The 24,519-nt window shown below is 46.5% G+C and overlaps 2 protein-coding genes and 1 long non-coding RNA gene across 3 annotated transcripts in view; 1 reads left to right on the top strand and 2 right to left on the bottom strand.

The window, feature by feature from the left end:
* The window catches only part of LAMP1 (lysosomal associated membrane protein 1), a 28,724-nt gene extending 17,058 nt beyond the window's left edge, over positions 1–11,666 (bottom strand). Inside the window, exon 1 of the mRNA XM_039509762.1 lies at positions 11,509–11,666. Within this exon, the coding sequence (XP_039365696.1) occupies positions 11,509–11,557 (49 nt within the window). The 5' untranslated portion in view covers positions 11,558–11,666. The remainder of the gene's footprint in view (positions 1–11,508) is intronic.
* A 247-nt stretch (positions 11,667–11,913) lies between these two features.
* On the top strand, positions 11,914–22,854 carry LOC120388180. Its single transcript, XR_005590513.1, has 3 exons — positions 11,914–12,128; positions 21,593–21,698; positions 22,564–22,854. It is a non-coding gene; the product is annotated as an uncharacterized LOC120388180 (long non-coding RNA).
* Positions 19,458–24,519, bottom strand: part of CUL4A (cullin 4A) — an 80,882-nt gene continuing 75,820 nt past the window's right edge. The window contains exon 20 of the mRNA XM_039509724.1: positions 19,458–20,976. Coding sequence (XP_039365658.1) covers positions 20,881–20,976 — 96 coding nt within the window. The 3' untranslated portion in view covers positions 19,458–20,880. The remainder of the gene's footprint in view (positions 20,977–24,519) is intronic.

Genomic DNA, 24,519 nt, shown 5'->3' with positions numbered 1-24,519 from the left:
GGGGTGGGGGGGGAATTTTGCACGCACCCCACGGGGCGCGCAGGAACTTCCGGTTCTGCTCCCGTTGCACCACCGAAGGACCCTCCACCGAAATGCCGCAGGCGACAGTGGCAGTCATTGCCGAAATGTCAGCAGTAGCTCAATTGCCTGCAGCTGTTTTCCGTGGCACGTGGGCAGAGGGTCCTTCTTCGGCGGCGTGACAGGAGCGGAACCCGAAGTTCCCGAGCGCCCTGTTGGGAGCGCGCAAAATGCCACCCCCCACATTCTGGCACCCTAGGCGATTGCCTAGGGTTGCCTAATGGAAGCACCAGTCCTGAGTTTTTGTAGGGTTTTGTAAGCTGTGTTTATATTTCAGGATTTCCATTATTCCATGATTCCACAATCAGGGTTCATCACAAAACACACCTTGAGGTAGTTCCTAAACCCTTGTTGGGGGGGGGGGGGGAGGAGGGGGAAGAAGGTCTGTAGCCGTTGTGATTTTGAAGGAAGCCCTGCACTGGGCTCACATTTTACTCCTGCTTCCAAAAACTCAAAGTTTTTAAAGCAACAATGAACATTCTGTTTTTCAATAAAATCAGGAAGATTTGACCAAATTGGAGGCTTTTCCATGAAAGTTTTTTAGTCAAAAAGGCCTTTTTTGGGAAAAAGCTGACCAATTCTATGTGGCTCCATTGAATGCTGTGAAACAGCTCAGGTTTAACCTAGCTGAGGATCCAGCACTATATTAAAATTATACCTCAGGTTGCCCATCTGTAAAACAGGGATACTGGGTTTGCCCACACTTTGAAAGTGCTTTGAGAGCCACAAATGAAAAGAGTGAAGACTTATGGGTTGAAAATCTACAGTATATTTAGGTGCCACTGAGCTGCAGTCAGACGGCTGGATTTCTAGCCTTTAAACAAACATGATGCTATTAGAATTAAGATCAGGTAGCACAGGAACAGAAGCCAGTAGTGGAAAGAAATGAGGTTTGATAGGAGATTGCAGGGGGAGAGAAGGCTTCGCAAACTGGGAGGATGTCATTCCAGGCCAAAGAAGAGCAATGTGAAGAGAGGAATGAGTGTCAGAGTCAGAGATTAAGGAAGCAACAATGAAAGGAGAGAGCCCCAGAAGGTGAGAGTTCAGGACCAATGGAGTGGAAGACGAGACAGGAGTGGAACCTTAGCAAAGATGGAGGAGTCTGATCTTTAAGCAAAGAGGAATGTGAGGCCAAAAGGAGGAGGCATAACTGCTAAAGCGGCAGGAGAGGATTATTTTAGTTGCTAGGTGATGTCAAGGTAGGAGGAGGAAGTTGCATGAGAAAAGCAGTTTACTGTAGCCCCTGTAAGAGTTCATGCCAAGGCATGAATCGGCACTTTAACCAGTGAGAACCCATGGGAAGTGACTAGATTTACTGAGAGGGAAAGAGCAACTCCAGCATTACGAGACTGACAGAAGACAGTGGAGCTGTTATTGATGAAGTGAGGAGGCCAGGTAGTTTAGGAGGAAACGTACAGTTCAGCTTTTGTTGTGTTTAATTTAGGGCATTAACAGGACATGCAGAAGGATATGCAAGCATAAGCATGGGGAAGAAGTCAGAAATAGGTTGAGGGCAGACAGTGTAGGCTCAAGACCACAGGAGCTGATTAGGTCATTGAAGGGGCACGGTGATGTATAAGATGATCAGTGACAGGGGAACAGGAGAGAAGGGAGAGCACAGAACATACCAAAAGGACCAGACAGAAAGGAGGGGAGTTAGGAAAGAACAGTCAAGGAAACCAAAAGAAGGCAGCCTCAAGTTCCTTGAGTCTGCAAGAGAGAAGCCGTTTGTGGATTTTGTGGGGTCAGTTTCAGTACAGATCGTCACCGTTTACAGCATGTGAAAGTCTCAGCTCATCTACAAGATGTAAGAGAATTTATAAACTGTCAAATGCTGAAGACGGGACTGTACATCCACACCAACACCAATGTATTACAAAGAGTCAGTGCTAGGAAGAAGTTCTATTATAGAACTGAGCCTTAATGTATCTCATTAAAGAATACTATACAATTGCAACACTGCTTGTGCTTACTGTAGTACAGGCTGATTCAGCAGACCTTTATTTTTTCCTGTTTACTTTAAGCAATTGGTGATGTGACCTTCTGAGTTTTAGTTTAATAGTTGACAGCACCAAAGAAGACTGTTGCAATTTGTTACCAATAGAGCATTGGTTCCATAAAGTTGGTGGTTACTTTCAGGGTATATAATTAAGTAGCTCGAGACACTAGTGTTTATGAGTAACCTTACCGTGATAATTGAAAGCGAAGAGAGGCCAGTGAACTCCATGGGAAATATTTTTCCTTGCACTGCTACTACTGTACAGAGCAAGGTGATACAGCTTTGTAAAGTAGATTCAGAAACATTGTAATTTTAAGGACTGATTTACACCACAGCTGGATAAATACAATACTCAAGAAATTGTGACTTAATGCAAGTAAACATGCAAGTGATAAATAGGAATGATTTTCTGAAGGCCCAGTTGTGAATCTTTACCTGTTGACCAGTTGCCTATCTGAACAAAGCAGTGCAACATATTTCTACCTGAAGTCTGTTTTTCCATGTGTATGTTGAATCTCTTACTAAAGGAGCGTTTATTTCCAGAACTGCCTTTGTTTTGCTATGACCACAAGTTAACATGCTGGTGGAGTATTATGTTACAAGTTACCATTTCAGTTCCCTGTTAAATACACAATAATCATGTGGAGACACACAGGCCACCAGGCAATTCACTAGGAGAAACAATATTAGCAGTGAAAAGTTAAATAACTAAGTAACTTTCACTTGATGCTCAAATAGAATGTCAGGATTTCCCTTTTCTTCACCCTCAGAGAAAGTTTCAAATAATACTTAATTACATCTATAAAAGGTTGTAACATAGGATTTACCCTTCCAATTGGGTGCACTAAATTCAATATCCAGCCTCTGACAGAGAGCGGGTTTTTTAAGTGTGTGTGTGGGGGGGGGGGGGGGCGCGCGGGGTGGTGGTGGTGGTGGTGGAGTGGTTAGCGCTTACTGAAACTGAGATGTTTGTTGAAACATGTTTTCAGTTGTTACAGTGTATGCCAGAGGTAGTCAATTATTTTTTGTCACGGTCCAGACAGGGGCGGCTCTACAAATCACGCTGCCCCAAGCAGCGCGGGAGCGCGCCGCGCCTTCTCCCCTCGCGGTCGGGGCCGGTCCCCCTTCCCGTGGCTCCTGCGGCATGCATGGCAGCAGCGCGGCCCACCCTGGGAGCCTGGGACCGGCGATGCGCGAGCCGCCGCGGCGGGGCGCGGGAGCTCAGCCCGCGGGAAGACACGCGCCGCGCAGTCATGCAGTCCGGCGCTCGTGGCTCGGCTCGGGCCCGCAGGCACGCAGGGGCGGAGCGGGCGGAGCTCAACCCCCCCCGCCGCGCCGGCGCCTGCCGCCTCTGCCGCCGCTGGGGCGTCCAGAGTCAAGGTCCAGACTCTGGAGAAAATAAAAATAAAGAATAAATGATAATAAGTAAATAAAAAGTTTTCAGGGTCAGTTCAAAAGTATCTTGAGGTCTGGATTCGATCCACAGTCCACCTACTGACTACCCTAGTGTATCTGTTCCCAAAGAAAACTGCCCAGATTGCTGCCTGCAGGAGTTAATGATTTACTCTGCTGCTGCAGTTTCATTATTAGGGTTGTTCCATGATTCTAGAGTTCTGCCTGGCACACAGAGATCTCAAGCCAGCAGATTAGTTTTTGAAAGAACTAGTGTTTACGTAACATAGTTTTGTTTAGCTTGGATTCACATTGTCTGCACAGCTGGGGTTTCCCTCTAGTAGTTTTATGCTTTTTGGGGGGGGCAGAGAGGGGGAGGAAGAGGGTTAGCCACCAGAATTCACCTCACCTGAAATCTCACATTGTAATCTGTTTTAACTACAGTATGAAAGTCCCATTACAAGTGTCACTTAAGGGCTCTATGCTATGGAAAAAGATTTCCAGGTAGCATAGCTAAACGTTGCCAGAACACTATGACCTTGCAATGGTTCAGCATGCCATAACCAGTCTGTGTGCCAATGAAGGCACTGCACACACAATACTTGCCACACCACCAGTGCAAGTTGGTGCCTGTCCCATAACTTCTGTACAGCTCTCTGGAGCTGCTGGATAGTTGGTAGTATGTTCTTCGAACCTGTTATCATTTGCTTACCACCATGCAAGAGCTGTGCATGCAGATATCATGGCTTGAGCATAGCAGGAAGTCGCCTGCACCTTCTGCCAGACAGACTCTGGGTCAGGGGCATATTTCCAAGTGGTGTGGTGCTTCTTGGTAGAACAGTGTGCCAAGGAGGTAAGGAATTTGGTTTGATTTTTGTCTAAATAATTCAGGTGTTTGTCAGTCTTATTGTACTTCCGGTCGTGGGTTAGAACCTACAACCCACAGTCACTTCAATGGCTGACTAGGCCCTGTTTTACAGCTGAACTAACAGCTTCTTTAACATTGCCTCCCACATGCAGGCAGGGGAGTGGTCCATACCAGAGTTGAGAGAAGAGTCCCCCACCCCAGTAATAGCATCCCAGGGGCACATCCAGTACAAGCCCTTTGTTAAAGGACTGAGGAGACAGAAGAGAGGGATGTGAGAGAACAGCAGTATCTGGATCACAGGACATCAAATAAACAGCAAGATTTATTTTAAGCAGGTGTTTAATGTGCATTTGTTAACTCTCCTGTTTCTCAGGAGATGAGACCAGCACAACACCTGGTTAGGTTTGATGTTTTGTGACATGTAAGTTAGAATCAATACAAGCATACATGAAGTTATGAGTCTACCTCTCTCCATGTTTTTTTGGGGTGGGGGAAGGGGGAGAAGGACAGCAGGGAATGGCAAGGGGTAGAGCCAAGAGTAGACCCACATCAACTGCCTTCAGACCCAATTAGAACAGGGAATGGGAGGGAGGGACCAACTGCACCATGCAGCTGTAACAACCATTTCAGTCCACACGGGCATTACAGTAAATGCAGTGGCCAATGCAGGTGCAAACTTTGTTAAGACTTGCCCTGAGATGCAACAATGATACACGGACCATATTTGTGTTGCATTAGGACAAAAGACACAGAAGTATCTTGCAGTCATTGCAGTTGCCTGAAGCTGCAGTGGCAACAGCTTTTTTCTCTCTGCTGTAGATGAACCTAAAGAGTCAGAGAGAATTCTCTGCAGCACCCAGCCTGGTCAGGCTTCCCTTCTGAGGAAGGATGAGTAACTGAAATCCCAAGTGGTGTACTGATGCTAATAGGTATTTGGGTCTTTGAAACTCAGTTTGAAGTATTACAGCTTATATTAAATGTAAACAGAATATTGAATATAGTTCACTGCGGGGGTTATGCTATACTTTTCACGCTAGTGTCAGATAAAGATACCAATAATTAGCAGTCTGTATTAGATTTCCACCATTAGTTAACTGATTACCATGAGCTAATTGGCTGTTAAGCTAATGGTAGGTTTGTAAAGGCTAGTGTAAATACTCGCCAACAATGTTTTACCCAAAAGGTAACCAAACTATTAGCCAAAAGGTAAAAGGTAAAAAAGTTTGAGTATGAAGCAGAGAGGACTACATCATACTGCACACAGAGCTAAATAAATGTATTCTCGCCACAGAATTCATGCGGAATAGCAACATGCAGTGCAAGTTTTACAAAGGATTCAGTTTTTAATTTTGACTCATGATTTTCAAGCATGTTAGTGTAATAAATGTTTCACATCAGTAATGGGGGAAATATTTACGTAGATTCTTAGCTGTCCAGTTCACTATAAAGACAAGTTCAAAGTCTGCTACAATGTTTACTCACTCAACTTTTCCAGCTTAAATAAAACAAGAAAAAGGCCATTTAGCAGCTGCAAGTGTGGCTTGAAAAGTCACTGTGAAGTTACATCAAGTTCCATTTGGTATCTGAAACTTAAAAAGTTTCAATTCAAGAGTTTTACACCAGGATTCTCTCCCTCTAAAAGGGCAGATAAATAGTGAAAAATGTTTGTCCGGTTGATAGCCCACAATCACATTTTTTCTTTGGGATGGGGTGGGGAATACCCTCAAACTCAGGGCTGAGAGTGAACTAAACAGAAAAGTCCCCTAAGAAAAACAGATGATGGAAGAGGTGCAGACCAAACTGGTTCAGTGAACCATCTTCACATTCTCATCTAAACAAAATGAGCCGGTGCACCTTCAGCCTCCATACAGAAATTGTGCATGCCTTCCCTAGGCGCTCTTTTCAAGATGGCTGTTTAGAAAGGGCCATCTGACCAAACTAGAAATGAACTAAAACAATGAGGAGTCCTTGTGGCACTTTAGAGACTAACAAATTTATTTGGGCATAAGCTTTTGTGGGCTGGAACCCACTTAATCAGAAATGAACTGAATTTTAATACCCTTAATTATTTTTCTTCCAGTTGATGAAAATGCAGATTTCTGTGCCCAAGCCTGAATGCCAAAGATTGTCTTTGTTTTCTTATGCATTACCCATTGTGGAATGTTACATCACATTTGCAACTGAATGTTCTAGGATCAAAGGGAAGGAGAGCTACTACACTTGTTACATTTTCATTAAAAGTGAGGCTGTCAGTACTACCTGGTACTATGTTATTCATTGCCAATGAAGGGTAGAAAAAGCTGAGCAAAGAAAACAAACCAAACAACCCAGTCATCCTCACCTTGTGATCCACATCGCAACCAAGGCTATTTAAACTAGAAACATGCCTCCAAGTTACTAAGTAAAAGCATTAAAAAAGTTTCAAATATCATGTTTGGCACACCAAAGTCTCACCAAATGAATAAAGAGTAGTTTGAAATATGTACAGTTCAGTATAAAGGTAGTGCAATGAAGTATTCAGATAGGTTTTAAAAGTGGTACTAAGTTTTGTGGTCTTATGGTTGGTAGCGGACTCGTTTACATGCTACAGCAGAACCGGTCACGACACCTCTCACTGAAGCCACTGATCATTTTAAAACGATTATATGTGACTTGGAAGGAAAGAATACAACTGACAGCAGTTAAAATGAAAATAGCTACTGGAAAAGTGTTCATCGTTAGTACCAGAAACAGCCATAATCCCATCAAAATTTGGGCATCTAGTTTAGCTGAAAAAAATGCTAGTTGCCTCTCTAGCAAGGTAACTTTTCTGCAGCTTTATGCTTTTTGTCTTTTCAGAGTACATCTATGCAGCATTTTGCAGCAAGACTTCCAGCCCAGTGTGACATTGTATGGAATATGGGTGACCACTTATAATATTATTGCTATCTGTATTACAAAATTACAAGGCCTCTTACAAGATATGCCATGTAAGGCATCAGTAGGAAAGTTATGATGGGCAAAATATGATAATCAGGTTTATGTATGTATTGCAAGTTATAATTATGTGTGGTATATTTGTATATCAAATTAGTGCTGTGTTTCTGGGTGACACTCCCAGACAGTGTGACATCAGCTCTATCTAGCCTGCCCATCAGCTATACAATGAGCCCACTGAGAAAAGGCAGGGGTTACACCTATGAATCAGCAGGACAACATATAGGTACATGTCTGTGGACATGGGACTCCAAATGCTTTTCCATGCCCATGTGCTGTGAGCTTGTGTTTGGGACAAACAATGTATAAGCCACATGGCAAGGATATTAAAAAAGGCAGCTGCATCTTCTCCATTTTGCCTTCTATCCTGCTTCTCACCTCTGGAGTAACTTCTCTATAAACTGAAGCTTTGAACAAAGGACTGACAGACCCATCCACATGGATGTGTTCCAGAGGGACTCGACAAGCCAGCAAACTCACCAATGCTGCTAAGAACTCTGTCATATGTACCACTGCTTTGACCATTTAACAGCTCTCTTCTCTTTTATAATAAAACCTTTAGTTTTAGATACTAAAGGATTGGCTGGCAGCATGATATTTTGGGTAAGGTCCAAACTAGTATCGATCTGGTAACGTGGATGGCCCTTTGGGGGATCAGAAGAACATTTTGTATAGTAAGTAGAGTTTTAAATAACTCCCCACCTTACTGGACATCTATTATGATGTTGTGAAGGCCAAGACTAACAGGGTTCAAAAAAAGAACTAGATAGATAAATTCATGGAGGATGGGTCCATCAACGGCCATTAGCCAGGGTGGGCAGGGATGTGTCCCTAGCCTCTGTTTGCCAGAAGCTGGGAATGGGCGACAGATCACTTGCTGATTATCTGTTCTGTTCATTTCCTCTGGGGCACCTGGCATTGACCACTGTCGGAAGACAGGATACTGGGCTAGATGGACCTTTGGTCTGACCCTGTACAGCCACTCTTATGGACTTACTTGCTGACTGGGAGCCAGAGAACTGGAACGCAATAAAGGGGGCTGTGCAATTTATTTTTCTTTGTTTCTTGATAACCACCCCCACACTGTTTAACAGTTAGTTAACACTAACTACAGTGTTAACCACCAGTTATGGCAGAATCTGCTCTCCTTTTAGCAGCCTGCCCTGACTGTAGCATTTTCATTGTGGGCTACTTGAGGCACTTAGGGACAGACCAGGGTCGAGAGAGCAGGCTACCACTCGAAAGTACTGTCTATATGGCTGATTTTAAAGTTACAACTCGGGATGGGGCTCAGGCTCTTAAGCCCAACCCCACCCCATAGTTTCAGAGCCAGAGGTGCTATTTAGAGCACTAAAATAAGCCCCATTAACACAAGTCTGTTGACCTGGGCTGGATGGCTTGCTCCCACATGCCATGTAGACGTACCCTCTGAGGTTTAATTTCAGCTCCTAGTACTGGCATCTTAATCAAAACAGTTTTTACCAAGTTGTTCACCAGCAGACCATGTAGTACTACTTGTAACCAATGCCATGCATCCCATGAAAATTTAGTAAGGCCATTTAGTCAGGGGCCAAAACCTTACCACCACAACTCAGCTGCCTTTGAACAGACACAGAGGAAGCTCATCTCAGTTGGAAGAGGAGGATTACAGGATCCACTTAGCATTTGCACTTTATTACACCTTCAAGGAGTTTTCACTTTGCCAAGTACATTGTCCCAGAACCGTGTTTCTTCAGAAGAAGCCAGAAAAGCTATAGAAGTCCATTCTGAATGGCTCATCAGGATTTGATATATTAGGGGACATTGTAAGCCATACAGGATTTTTATCTCAAGAACAGCATGCTTCAACAAGCAGCAAAGAATCCTGTGGCACCTTATAGACTAACAGACGTTTTGCAGCATGAGCTTTCGTGGGTGAATACCCACTTCTTCTTGCATCCGAAGAAGTGGGTATTCACCCACGAAAGCTCATGCTGCAAAACGTCTGTTAGTCTATAAGGTGCCACAGGATTCTTTGCTGCTTCTACAGAACCAGACTAACACGGCTACCCCTCTGATGCTTCAACAAGCCATCAGTGAAGATAAGATTAGCACAGTGCAAAGCTGATCTGAAACATTCACATACAAGTTCGCTGCAACTTAAGTTTTCAAAAAGAACCAAAGCTGCAAGATTCAGATATGCGTTTTCAAACACCAGAGTTCTACAGTGTTGGTATCCAGCCCATCTATACAGTTATGAACCTATGACAATAGTTTTCTAGCCTAACAATTCCTGTATTGTCCCCCAGTATGACCAATGCCCATTATAAAGAGAAACAAATAGATTAACTACATAGTTCTTGCATCTATTGTGTCTGAAAAGTATTTACTGGCCTTTATTCTAGATTATGCAAGTTTCCTCAATTGCCTTTATGAGTTAGTGCTTTTCAGCAAGTGACAGATGACCATGTTTAATCAGCACACCCAATGCAAGAACTGAGCGCCAAGACATCACTGGCAAGGTTCAAAGCTGCACCTTAGATTGGAATTAGGTGAAAGCAGCACCTACAACCAGGACTGTCCCTGGCTATTCTGGGGCCCTACGCAGCCCCCCCCCCCATGTGTGGGGGGGTGAGGCCCAGGCCTCTGTGGGGGTGGGGGGGCTGACTTTGAGGGCAGGGGGGAACCACCCCCTCAGCACTCACCGACAGCACGGCTGGGGCCAGGTTGCTGCACTTCCTGCTGCTGGTGAGCACAGGCCCAGCCCTGCTGCACTCTCTCAGGGGAGTGGGAGCGGGTCTGGGGCAGAGCAGGGGCAGGAAGGGGCCTTGGGGAAAAGGTGGGGCTGGGGAGGAGTAAGGGTGGGGCTAAGGTGGAAAGAGGTGGGGTTGGGGCGGGGGCCACTGCGTATGGGTAAGGACAGCCCTGCCTACAACATGCAACAGGAATTCCAAAAGTAGGCCACATTTCCCTCACAAACCCATTCCTTTCACTGCTTCCCCAATAGAGGATCCTTTACTTAGTGATACTGAATTTCGTTTTACTCTCCCTGCAAGTCTTCCCTCCACCTATCAGCAGTAGCAGCTACATTTGAGGGCTGGAAGTTTAATTGCATTCCCCACTGCACCCTCCCCTGTTTCTGCTGAACGTATTCAGCAGGAAACTACTGTTGTCATTTGAAACAGTCACATTAGGCCACAAGCTACTAAAACGAATGGGAAAGTTCACTACATCTGAGAGCTACTGTTTCATCTGTCTGCAGAATCAGCCAGATATCAATGCATTGGTGACACTCTGAATGCATTACAAACACAACATTGACTATATTTGTCCCATCTACACTGACCATTAAAGTTGTCAGCACCACGTCATTTAACTTAATGGTTCACAGCCATATTCAGGCAGTAGAACTTTGTAGAGCAGTGAAGTCCCCTAGATACTTGATTTTAAGACATCTAAGGGCCAAACAACATAAAAGGCTAATCTGACTGTGTATGTCCAAAGAACTTCTCTCACGCAGGGGAGCTCTGCTGGGTGTTACTACATTACTTCCAAGTTTGCACTTCTGCCTCTCATTTCCTGGCCCAGGGAACGCAAGGGAGGTGGATTCTGCTCTGCTTATCCTCCAGGGATACAGGGCCCACCAAGGACTCCTCCACCATCCCCACACAGGAAAGAAGTTTGCCCTTAAATTGTAGTGTACGTTTATCTGGCAAATCCAAGGACCACACACAAGGTTGAGCATCTTTCCAAGAAACCTGAACCCCAACAAGTTTGAAGTTACAACATTAAAACAGAAAACTGCAGAGGAAAGCAAGGTAAGAGCAAAGGCGGTTTTCAGTGGGGGGCAGGAACAGAGCCCCGCATCCAGCCCAAACGCCTCTGGCCTGACGCTACAAGCCCCCCCCAGCGCTGAAGGGCGGATTTGCTGGCTCAGGCTCCCCGGGGGCCGGGATGGGTTTGGCCAAGGCGCTGAACCCCCCCCTCCGGCGGGCTGCGCTGCTCGCTGTCTGCGCCACCCCGAGCCGCCTGTCACAGCCCGGCCCCAGCGCGGGACGGGCCCGGAGCCCCCAGGTTGGGCACCAGGCGCCCGCGCCGGGCTGCGCCGCCAGGGCCAGCCGCCCGACCGCGACCGCCCCCGCGCGGCCGGAGACCCGGGCCCCTCCCGGGGGGGGGGGGGGGTTGGACGCGCGCGGCCGGGCCCGAGGCCTCTTACCGAGCAGCCCCGCGGCCAGGAGCAGCCCGCGGCCGCCGAGCCGAGCCATGGGGGAGGCGCAGGGGAGACTCCGCACTACGGCTGCTGCTGCTACTGCCGCCGGGCACGAGAGACACCCCCCCTCGTCAGGTCATATGACTGCTGACGTCACCGCCCCACCGCGTCACGTGCTTCGGTCGCCAACGAGAGGGGGCGGGGAGAATATCGCGAGAGGGCAGGAGCTGGCGGGGAAGAGGCTCCCTCCCCTTCCCCACCCCTCCCCTCTTGGCTGGTTTCCTAGGCGGGCCGAGGACCTGCCCGGCACCCACGTGGTACAACCCTCCCTTCGGTGCCGCTGTGTCGCGCGCTGCGGAAAGGGTGGGCGGGACCGACACACCCAGCGCCTCCTCCCCGCCCGGGCATGGTACCGGCCGGGCCGTGCAGCCCGAGCCGCCGCCGGACTGACTCCCCCTTCCCCCCCGGCGGCTCGAGCACAGGCCGGCCCGGGCTGGCCCGTCAGAGGGCGGCGAGAAGCGATGAAGCGCCTTGGTGGCGGCGGAGCGTTGGAGCACTAGGGGCCGCTGCCCGAAACAGAGCAGGGCACCTGCTAGGCTGCTCCGCAAGCCCGGTGATGGGGGCAGGTGGGTCTCACTGGGGGCTGGTTAGAAGTGCAGGGGCTGTGTCTGCCTCTGGGCAGCAGCGAGCTGAGAAAACCGCTTGGTTCAGAGTAGGAGCCATGTTAGTCTGTATCAGCAAAACCCAACACGGAGTCCTTGTGGCACCTTTGAGCCTAACAAGTTTATTTGGGCATAAGCTTTTGTGGGCTAGAACCCGCTTCCTTGGATGCAGGGCATGGAAAATACAGTAGGCAGATATATATACACAACACATGAAAAGATGGGAGTTGCCTTACCAAGTGTGGGGGGGAGGCAGTGTTAATGAGACAATTCAAGTGAAGTGGTGTCAAGTATCAGAGAGGTAGCCCTGTTAGTCTGGATCTGTAAAAGCAACAAAGAATCCTGTGGCACCTTATAGACTAACAGACGTTTTGCAGCATGAGCTTTCGTGGGTGAATACCCACTTCTTCGGATGCAAGTGAAGTGGGCTATTCTCAAAAGCAGAATAGCAAGGGAGGAAATCACTTTTGTGGTGGTAATGAGGGCAATGTAATCAGGGTGGTCCATTTCAAACAGCTGACAAGAAGGTGAGAGTAACAGTAGGGAGAAATTACTATGGGGAAATTAGTTTCTGTAGTGACCCATCCACTACCAGTCTTTATGCAGGCCTAATTTGATGGTGTCCAGTTCGCAAATTAATTCCATTTCCGCAGTTTATCCTTGGAGTCTGTTTTTGAAGTTTTTTTAATTGAAGAATTGCCACTTTTAAGTCTGTTATTCAGTGGCCAGAGAGATTGAAGTGTTCATTGGCAGCTTGTAAGTGTTGCACAACTTAAAGCCCAGGGCATGGGGCATGGGGCATGCCCCTACCTGGGCACACTAAACTACTTTAACTACAGGTACTACTAACTATGAACTAACAGAGTCCAAGAGGGAAGCTGCAGCCACGTTGTGGCAGAGCAGTTCCGATGCACCTTTACTGGTAGCAAGAAGGAATGGAGGGTGCGGGGAGCATGCAACACCCTTTATACTGCACCATAGAGGCACCACTCCAGGGGTCGCTTGGGGCACTCCCCTACAGGTACTGCTAGGGTAAAAACTTCCAGCACCGGTGCACGTGGCGAGCACACACACCTCTTGTGGAATGCACATGACCAATCACTTGAACTCATATTTAACCTGAAGTTAAAGCTGAAACTATCTGCCACTTCTTGAGCCAAAAATCTTCCTTAAGAGAAGGTTTGCATCAGCTCCCAAAACTCAGTAGAAACTTGAGGTTCATTTTAAGATTGATTTCACTTTATAAAAACAAAAGGACTACATGTTGGAAGTTATGGAAAATCACAACTTTTAACTGAGCCCCCTGAGTTCTGTCAGCCTTTCATTTTCCCTTCTAGCTTTAAATTTAAAGACACAATATTTATACTTCACAGGTGGCATATTAGAAATGTGAGCTATAGAGCATTCATATTTTGTTTCATACATGTCTGATATCTCTGTGTTCATCAACATAACCTTTGAAGTTTCCATATAGTACCATAATTTAATCTCACATGATCTAGTTGTTTGGATATAGAGATACACTAACTCTTTGTACAACCCATGGAATCTTTGTATGCAGTGTTGTTATAACCATGTTGGTCCCAGGGATATTAGAGAGACAAGGTGGGTGAGGCAATACATTTTATTCGACCAACCTTTGTGAAAGCTCAAAAGCTTGTCTCTGTCACTGACAGATGTTGGTTCAATAAAAGAGATTACCTCACCCACATGGAATCTTTGTGAGCTATGGGAAATGCCTCAGTCTGCTTTTGCCTAATCAGAAATTGTTAAAAGATAACCCTAATGAAGGTCAAGTCTACACAATCACTGTATGATTAAAAGGTATTGAAAGTTTCAATAGACACTGAAGATGACCATATAATGGATAGATATGCCTCATCGTTCTAGGTTAAGGGAACCTAGTTGAGGTTGTTTGTGTGAAGTTAACTGCACTTTTGCATACTTTAAAAAAAGGGGAGAAGGGGTTATAAATAGTTTAGGATTTATTGATTTTTCTAACATTCATGTGTTTTGAGAAAACTAGAAAATTCTATTAAGACTTCTTTGGATAACCTGGTACAGAAAAGCAGCAAAGTAGTGTTAGCCAGTGCATTTAGGTTATGTTTATATACACCACATGAATAGCTATATATTATATACATGTCTGCTGGGTAATTATGCTAAGTTGTACACTGCATATTTTTGCTCATTTATGCTTAGGCATATATCCCATGAGGCCTTGGGAGACATATAGCTCAGCACTTGGCTTAAGCAAATACAAAAAACTGTCAAAAGCTGGATATGAGCATTATGAAACAAAGGTACAATGTAGTACAAGGAAATAATGAAAGATGTATGAACGCTTTGTATTAGGGAGTATCTTCATGCCCTGTAACATTTGATATTTAATATTCAAATGAAAGATGGGAAAGTACAAGGAGGCACCAAAGACAAAAGCTGGCTTGTTAAAGTTTAAGTGCTGTTACTTGTAAACAGCTATGCTATAAAAGATGGCCAGTTTAAAGGGGCACTTGGGAAGCACACATTCTCTGTCTAAGGCCTTGGCTACACTGGCACTTCACAGCGCTGCAACTTTCTCGCTCAGGGGTATGAAAAAACACCCCCCTGAGCGCAGCAAGTTACAGCACTGTAAAGCGCCAGTGTAAACAGTGCCCCAGCACTGGGAGCGCGGCTCCCAGCACTGTAAGCTAATCCCCAAAGGGAGGTGGAGTACCTGCAGCGCTGGGAGAGCTCTCTCCCAGCGCTGGCGCTGCGACCACTCTCGCACTTCAAAGTGCTGCCACCAGAGCGCTCCCGCGGCAGCGCTGTACGGCTGCAAGTGTAGCCATACCCTAAGATGAACTTCTGTTCCCAGGAAGGATTGGTGATGTATTAACTTTTTCATGCACTGTAGTGTGTTTTGTCTTTAGACAATAAATTTGGCTGAGCTGGGCTATGCGGTCTCTTGAATGTTCTTAATATCAAACTGCAAGTATAGTCAATTTATTGGCTATACCTTTTAGTCCATTAAAATGTGTTGTCATAAAGATAGTTAGATGCTGTAGAGGAAAATGTATGGAGCACAGGACATTCAATCACGTCGTAATATGATTATTTCTCCTGCCCAGCTTGGTTAAAGGATATCCTCTCGCTCATGCTTTAGAACTATTTGTTTTACCACTGAAATTCTGCTTCTAGTAATATCTTGTATTATAAATCAGTATCTCAATACACTGTGGTAGGGTTTTTCTGCTTCTAACGCCCCAGACCTGAGAACATTTACGTTTCATGGTGCAGAGAATGAAGGAGGGTCAGCTCTACTGCCTGACCCTTCATCAGGGAGGTACATCACTTGGTCACTCTCCTCATCATGGGTGCTCCCACTACATTAATCAGTCCTGGGAGAAACTTTTATGTCCTAAACTGCTTTTCTGTAGTCTTACTTGGGGTCTTTTAGATAAGTGATGGCTAGGGGCAGCATGCTTCAACATAACCTCTTCCTAGTACAGTAATTCCTCACTTAAAATCGTCCCAGTTAACTTGTTTCATTATGTTGCTGATCAATTAAGGAACATGCTCGTTTAAAGTTGTGCAATGCTCCCTTCTAACATTTGGGCCTGCTTTGTCCACTGCTTACAGGAAGAGCAGCCTGTTGCAGCTAGCTGGTGGGGACTTGGAACCAGGGTGGACCGGCAGCCCCCTTATCAGCTCCCCGCTCCCCTAAGTTCCCTGTGCAGCAGCTGCCAGCAAGCTATCAATTGCAGCTATTCCTCCCCCCACTGCCATGTGTTGCTCCTGCTCTCTGCCTTGGAGCTGCTCCCCAAGCTTCCTGCTTGCTGTGCAGGGTGGGGAGGGGAGAAGAGGGGGAGCTACTGTCAGGGTGTCCCCCTTCCCCCTGCTCCTACACCCCACTTACCCCATCTTCTGCATATAGAGCAGGGTGGGGACACCTATGGGACAGAGAGAGAGAGAGCCTGGGGCACTTAAGAGTGGGTCAGCTTACTTAAAGGGGCAGTGTGCATTTCAATCTCTCTCACACAAGGTGTGTGTCTGGCCTGGGCTATACTAGCGGGGGGGTTCAAACGAAGATACGCAACAACTTCAGCTATGCTATTCGCGTAGCTGAAGTCAAAGTATCTTAGTTCAACTTACCTGGCCGTCCTCACGGCGGTGAGTCGACTGCCACAGCTCCCCCATTGACTCTGCTTACTCCTCCTGCCGAGGTGGAGTACAGGTGTCAATTCGCAGATTGATTTATCACGTCCAGACGAGATGCAATAAATCAATCCCAGATACATCGAACACTACCCACGATCTAGCGGGTAATATAGACGTACCCTCTGTCTCTGTTTGCTATGCTCTCTCCCCTCCATTCCTGCTGCCTTGTCGAGTGAGAGGCTACATTAACGTGTTAGCCTTTGAGGGCTTAGCCGAGTGCTAGTTCATCATTTAGCACAGGGGTTCTCAAACTGGGGGTTGGGACCCCTCAGGGGGTCATGAGATTATTACATGGGGTGGGGGCTCGTGAGCTGTCAGTGTCCACCCCAAACCCTGCTTTGCCTACAGCATTTATAATGGTGTTAAATATATAAAAAAAAGTATTTTTAATTTATATGGGGGTGGGGTCGCACTCAGAGGCTTGCTATGTGAAAGGAGTCGCCAGTACAAAAGTTTGAGAACCACTGATTTAGCAGCAAGGCATTCCCAGGGAAATATCCCACCTTCTTCCACCCTCTCACTTCACCTCAACCAAGCTTCACAATTATCATAGCTGTGAACAGTATTAAATTGTTTGTTTAAAACGTGTACTCTGTGTATTATATATATATATATAGTTTTTTGTCTGGTGAAAAAAATTGCCCTGGAACCTAACCCCTCCACCCCTTTTACATTAATTCTTATAGGGAAATTGGATTCACTTAACATCATTTTGCTTAAAGTCGCATTTTTCAGGAACATAACTACAATGTTAAGTGAGGAGTTACTGTACATGAAAAAAATAGTTACCTCTTTTTCCTCCCCTCCCCACAAAAAAAAAAAAAAAGAGGCAAAACAACCCCACAAAAAGTCTCCCACTCCAACCTCCCTCTCCCTCTCCCTCCCCGAGCCCAGCTACATACAGTATTTAACTTTTCATTGTTGGTTGGGATCTGCCTTTATCTCTAGCCGCCATTGCAAGAAGCTAAAACACTGTGGTAGAAATCACTGCTATCGTCACTGAAGTCCTCAGGGGGCACTCCTCTTCCTCTTATGGACCACTAGCGAGGGAGAGGTGCGGGGCTCCCTGGCAGCGCCGGGGAAGTTTATCGGTTCGGGGGATCCCGACCGGCTCCTTGCCCCTGTCCGCCGGCCACCCCACCTGCGACAAGTCTCACCTCGCAGCCCCTCTCCGCCACGTGTCTCCAGTGGGCGGCCTATGTCCCCGGGCCGCGCTGCCCACCCGGGCCCTGCCTGCTCTGCACTGCCCCCAGACCCACCACGCTGCCCCGCGGGCTGCAGGGCTGGAGCAGCCTCCACGCTGCACTGCAGCGCTCCCGGCCCCGGCCGGCCATGGCCCGTGTGCCCAGGCTGCTGCACAGGGGCGTCTCCTCCCCAGGCCCGGCTTGGGATCCAATGGGGCAGTGAGGGGGCAGGGCTGGGGGCGAGATTTGGGGAGGGATCCAATGGGGGAAGTAGGGGGCAGAGGTGCAAGACTAGAGAAGGAGCCAAGGGGGGCACCTTTTTTATGTTTGCTCCCCCTACACTTAGAACCTGGCTATGCCACTGGCTCTCTACCTCAGGGGTTCTTAACCTTTTTCTTTCTGATCCCTCCCCCCTGCCCCTCCCCATATAAAAACTCCACCACCCACCTTGTCACAACTACTGTTTTTCTGCATATAAAAGCCAGGGCCGGCAGTGGGGGTACCAAGCAGAGCAACTGCCTGGGGCCCCCCGCCACAGTCCCCTTCCCCCCCCCCCCGCAAAGCTACATTGCTCAGGCTTTGGCTTCTGCCCTGGGTGACAGGGCTCAGGGCCCCAGGCTTCAGCCCCATGCAGTGGGGCTTCAGCTTTCTGCCCTGGGCCCCAGCGAGTCTAATGCTGGCTGGGGGCTTGGCAGACCTGAAACCTTCTTGCAACCCACCCCCACAGGAGGCCCCGGGCCCGATTGAGAACCACTGCTCTACCTTATCTTTCCTACCCTCCACCCAAAAAATAAACTCTTCTAACTTTCTGACTAGTGTTTGATTAAAAACAAATTGTTAACAAAAATTGATGCTATTACATATTTTCATCAATAATGAAGTGGCTCTCCCTGTGGAAGCAAGGTAATTGACAGACAAGAATTCTGAGCTATGTAATTAAAAAAACAACCTACCCAGAGACTGGTATTTGTTAGCCAAATTACTCTCACTTGTATAGCAATAAAAGATTCTTTAGAATCTTTTTTTGTTAGAATTTTTGCAGCCCAAACAAATGGCTAAGCATTTTAAAACTAATACATTTGCACCCAAGTCATTAGTGACCGGAGTCGTCATACTGTTTAGTGGCTTATGTGAAATGAGTTGATCTTAGTACAGTTCCTTGTGTTTACATCACAATGAGGAATTTTGTTGCAGTGACTGAGACTGAAGGTTGTACAGTCTCTATGCCACTATAATATAAATGGTGTATGGTAATATTGTACAATAATACTGTAATTGTCTTATTATGGTACCAGATATACACATCTCTAGTATTAGAGGCCAAACATTCTTTATTCACCCATGATATGTCAGTGGAATATCATGTAAATTAAAACCAACCCATGATCTAAATTGTCCCTAAATTAGCACAAACAGTAATTCCCACTCAGGCTCCAATTCCTCTGCTGCAGATTCATATTCAGACACTACTGAAAAGTGTTCCTTAGATGCCTGCCGCGCGCCCCCCGCCATTGGCTCCTCTAGCCATGCTACCCCCAGCACCAGCCCGGCAGACGCCACTTTTGGGAAATGTGCTGAGGGGAAGCGGCTGCTTCCCCTGCACCCCGCTAGCTATGCTACTGCAGAGAGCATTGTTCAAATAGCACAGATTATTGGTTACTGCCTATCATTCACAAGTCCTTAGTCTGATAAAACCTCTGCCCCTATTACATTTGTGTGTTTATTACATAAATCTTTTTATTTTAAATCACCAAAAACAGCAGTATGTTTTAGCAAACTGACTTTGGCTGGTTGTGATGTGAATAGGGAATAAATCAATTAGTTAAAAGTTAGGTCTGTTAATTAATCTTCAATGACAGATTGAGATTAAGTGCCAAATTCACATGGTGGCTAAGAAATTAATATTTAATACATATCAATGAGATTTTATTTGATTTAACAAAAGATTTAAATATTAAAGCAAGTTAAAATAGAAGTCTACATTAAATTACAATATTAAATAGCTTTTAAATACATTTGTTGTACTAAACATATGATAGGGGGTTTAGTTTCTAACACAAAGGAAAGGGAATAAAAATAATTCAAAGAATGCAATACAATTCATGAGACCAGATGACAGAATGAGGACTTTAATATGGAAACCCAGAAGATGTCAGCTTTTAGCAATGGATTCTTAAGAAGGGGTCATGGTCTTATAATTTATGCACAAAAATCATATTATATAAATTTAGTAAGTTATTTTCAAGAATATACTGCTTAGTTAAATTCTCATTAGGCCATGATCAAAATTCCTTTGGTAGCTTTTAATCAGAATGAAACACCATTATGCAAATCCTGTAAAATAAAACAGAGGCTTGTAAATATTACCACAAAAAAGTATCTTCCTTATAGTTACAATTATCTAACAGATCTACATGTCCTTCATTCTTTAATTCATATCAACTTACATATATACAATATGTAACAGGGAACTCACAAAATCCATAAATCTGTGCTTTCACAACATCGAGACTGTAAAGCCTTTGAAATCTCTTCTCTTCTTGTATTGAGTGCACTGTACAGGAATTATCCTATATTTGTCTCTAAAGACAAAACTAAATTATACTGAAGTTTTACATAAACAGTGATACAAATCACTTGCCCGAGAGCAAAAAATTCCACAAATGAATACCTTAGCTACGTAATCAGACAGCTCACTACAGACATTTTAACACAGTTGTCCTCTTGGCACTTCAAAGATTTCATTTCAAAACCTGATTTATCCAAACCAGACTGAAGTTTAGAACTATTTTGAAAAAAAAACTAAACAAACATGAATATAACAGTATCATGGTGCATAATTTCATAATTTCAAAAATTCACTAAGTGTTTGTACATAAGGGTTAATTAATTAAAAGGGGTTTTAAAAGATACCCGAGGGATTTTTGTAGCTAAAGAATGCAGCATTAAGGGTCTTTATGGATGTGCAGTCATGAACACATACATAAATAAGCCAGAAAAATAGAGTATTTTTTACCTTCCCTTCCAACTTCAAAAGTTAATTTTAAACAAAGTAGAACAAACATATCTTGAAGAACTCAAAAAAAAAAAAAAAAAGGAAGAACTAAAAGAACTAAAAAACGTGCCATTTAAAAATCACTAAGGAGTCTTGATAAGGATGATCCAAGAAACATTTCCTTTCTGTCTCATCCACTCCAGTGCATGCAGCTGGTTGAATAGTATACATCAACTTGAGATCTGCTAAAAGTAAAGTCTGGAAACAGCACAGGTATTCAAAGTCCTGAATACATTATTCTGGTGTTTTCTTAGGAAAAAAAAGAAAGTTCTCTCCATTATGCAACATAGTGGTATTGATTGGGGTTGTCTTTGTCTCTCTCCATATAGTCTCTATCTATGAGAGATTCAATCCTTTTTTTCAAGTCTCCAGGCTATAAGAAAAGATCAAATTGGTATTATGTTTAGTAATATAAATGAAATATAAAAAGAACTTTTTATTTTCAATCCCACTATAGTAAAATGAGGACAATAATCCTTATTTTAAAAATTGGCATTATACATTGTATAACAAAATACATCAAATTAAAAATGCATATATATATATATATAAAAACTCCTGATAAAGCCTGCTGACTTTTTCCCCCCCATTGTTAAAGAAAACGTATTTTAACATTTTAATCTCTGATTTTGATTCAACCATTAAATCCTACACTATTTACTTACTTATTCTTCTTATCTTTTAAAAGGATAGAAAAGAACAGAAAAATTAATGAAACTGGTGTTCTTTGAGATGTGTTGCTCATGTCCATTCCATATTAGGAACCTGGCACGGCGGACAACATATGTACATGCTACCATGTGTCCCAGCACGCACAGACAAACTCTGGCCGTGGCCTGGGGGAACACGGAGACTCCCATGCAGAGGTCCACCAATGCTTGGAACCTCTCCTGCGGCAGAAACGCTCTGGCGCAGGTGGAGTAGAGCACCGCGCCAATGAACTCTATTATCTGCACTGGAACTAACATCGAATTTTTGTCGTTTACCAGCAGGCCCAGGATCGGTATGTGGCCTGCAACACCACAACAGCCCTTTTGACCTGGATTGACCTTTGACCAGCCAGTTGTTGAGGTACGGGTAGATCTGACGCCTGAGGTAAGCTGCTACCACCGACATGCACTTGGTAAACACCCTTGGTGCTGTCGCTAGGCCGAAAGGGAGGACTGCAAACTGGTAGTGGTCTGATCCCACCATGAAGCACAGAAAGCACCTGTGTCCTTGGAAGATCACTATATGAAAGTGCTTCAAGTCGAGGGCGGCATACCAGTCTCCTGGATCCAGGGAGGGTATGGAAGAGGCTAGAGAGACCATGCACAACTTCAACTTCTTTAGGTATTTGTTGAGGTCTTGTAGGTCCAGGATGGGGTGTAGACCACCTTTGGCTTTTGCGATTAAGTAGTACTGGGAATAGAACCCCTTATTCCTGTTCTCACGGGGAACCTCTTCCACCACACCCAGCTGCAGCAACCCTTCTACCTCCTGTGCGAGGAGACTCTCATGAGGGGGTCCCTAAAGAGGAACGGTGAAGGGGGTGGGGGTAGACAGTAACCCTGATATAACCCTGCGCCACTGTACTGAGGACCCAGCAGTCCGAGGTTATGGTGGTCCATGCCAGGAGGAAAAAAGAAAGGCAGTTGGAGAAAGGCGGGAAAGATAGATCTGGGGTATAGTCTGGTAGGTTGCCTTTGGGTGCACCCTTAAAATACCCGCTTGCTCCCCCCTGCTTATTGTGGGTCGAGCCTGATTAGGCAGAGGGAGGGAGTGGGTGGCTCGGGCGGCATTTGTAGCCCCTGCTCTTTTTGTGGGGTGGCTCCTGCCAGGGTTGACTCCCTTGGCTATGAGCTGGCTGTGGTTTGAACCACTTACGGACTTGACCAGGGACGCAAAGCCCTACAGTTTTCAGGGTAGTATGGGAGTCCTTGAGCCCATGCAGCTTACTATCTCTCTATTCCGCAAACAGGGCCTGCCGTCGAAGGGAAGGTTCAGCATTGACGGCTGAGCCTCTGTCGACAGACCCGAGAGGAGCAGCCAGGATGCCCACAGCATGGAGATGGCCGAGGCCATGGTGTGAGCCACGGAGTCAGCCGCATCTGAAGCTGCCTGGAGGGGCACCCTGGTGCCCTCCTCGAGGATCACCCAGAATTCCTTCTTGGACCCTTCGGGAAGCGAAACCTCGAACTTGGCCATTGCCTGCCACATGTTGTAATCGGAGCGGCCAAGGAGGGCTTGGTGGTTGGCCATTCTCAACTAAAGGCTGGAAGATGAATAAATCTTTCACCGAAACAGATCCAGTCTCTGAATCTTTATTTTTGGGCGTAGGCCTGGGTTGCCCCTGCCTCTCTCTTTGATTAACAGCCTCAACTACAAGAGAGTTTGGGGCTGGGAGGGTGTAGAGATACTCCTGGCCTTTAGCTGGCACGAATTATTTACGTTCAGCCCTTTTCGAAATGGGGGGCAGGGAAGAGGGGGTTTGCCACAGGGCATTAATAATATTTGATTTGCATAGGGGCAGGTGCCGTGAAGCAGAGGATGTAGTAGTTCGTCTTCAGTAGTTCCTTATGAGCCTTGGCATCATCTTGTGGAACTGGGTGAAGGGTACCTGTGATGGCTTCATCCAGCGACAATGAAGATGACGACAACATCGCCTGATGGTCCAGCAGGCTGTTTCCCTGTCTGTTCATGGGCCTGGGAGGTTCTGCCTTCTGGGGCCTCCACCTCTGGTGGAAGGCAGGATGATAAGGCCGATGGCCTATCTGAGGCCCCCACTGAGGGGACTGTCTGCGAGGGCTGGGAAAATCCCCATGGGTTCCAGGGGTACCAGGCCACCGGCTTTGGGCCTATGGGGTTGGTTGCGGTGCCGACGACATGGACGGTACTGCCAGTGCTTGTCCCGCTATCAAGGACTCCTGCACAGTTCCGCAGCTGGAGGCGGAGTGTTCACTGGCATGTGACCATGCTTGAGTGGACCGGCATTCCTTCTTCATGCGATGCCGGCTGCTACGCCTCGACATTGACCTGACTGACCGAGATGAGTCCCTCATGTGGAAACTCGGGGACCGTCAGCACTCTGTGTTAATAAATGGGTGATCTATGCCTCACGCTGGTATCGGACATGGAACAGGACCGGGAGCTGGAGTGGGCCGGTCGCCAGGAGGATCTCCCCAACTGCAGGGATCCATGTGTCAGCAACTGGCATGGGTGGGTTGGTGACTGGTGGCCGCGTTCAAACGATGGTTCATGTGACCGGTGCCGAGGCCTTGGCGACACGAAAGGCTGGTCTCAATGCTCTTGCCAGGGGGCACGTGCCTCGGTAGGTCTGCACCATGTTACCGGTGAGCCACACCTCGAATCCCACTGTCAGCACACAGGGTCTGGAGACCAAAAAGGGCTTTGTTGAGCCTGCCTCTGAGACATGACAGCTCAGAGCAGGCGAGTGCTGGCGGGAGGTCCCCCACGATGAGGAGCGGTGTCGCTGAGGTGCGGACACATGGTAAGGTACCAAGGCAGGTTTACCCTTTGACCGGGGTACCACCGAAGCCGATGTGGGCAGCACTGGGAGCGACAGGATCTCCCGTGATGCCTTCAGGACCTCCGGTGTCAACAGAACATCTAGATGACGGAAGCCCTCGTCACTGTCTGGGGTGGCAGGCACAGTGTGGGATGGGCTGGACCGCTGATCTTGAGCTAGGGCCCGACTCCCTGACAGAGGCATCAAGCCACTCAGCACGGGTCTTGGCTCTCCTCCAGCCCTGTCCTTTTCCTTACAGAAAGCGCAGGGGGGACGACACGGGGGGCAGGGATCTTCCCCTCGTGGCTCTCTTCAGCTTCTTGATCAGAGCCGGGGAGGGGGATCGGTGCTGGCTCAAAGATGGCGTTGGCAGGGCCGCTCCACACCGACGCTGTGGTGCTTGGGGCT

Source organism: Mauremys reevesii, linkage group 1, assembly GCF_016161935.1.
Source record: "Mauremys reevesii isolate NIE-2019 linkage group 1, ASM1616193v1, whole genome shotgun sequence".
Lineage (NCBI taxonomy): Eukaryota > Metazoa > Chordata > Testudines > Geoemydidae > Mauremys > Mauremys reevesii.
Note: the sequence above shows the minus strand (reverse complement) of the source record. Positions and strands in the feature narration are given on the sequence as shown.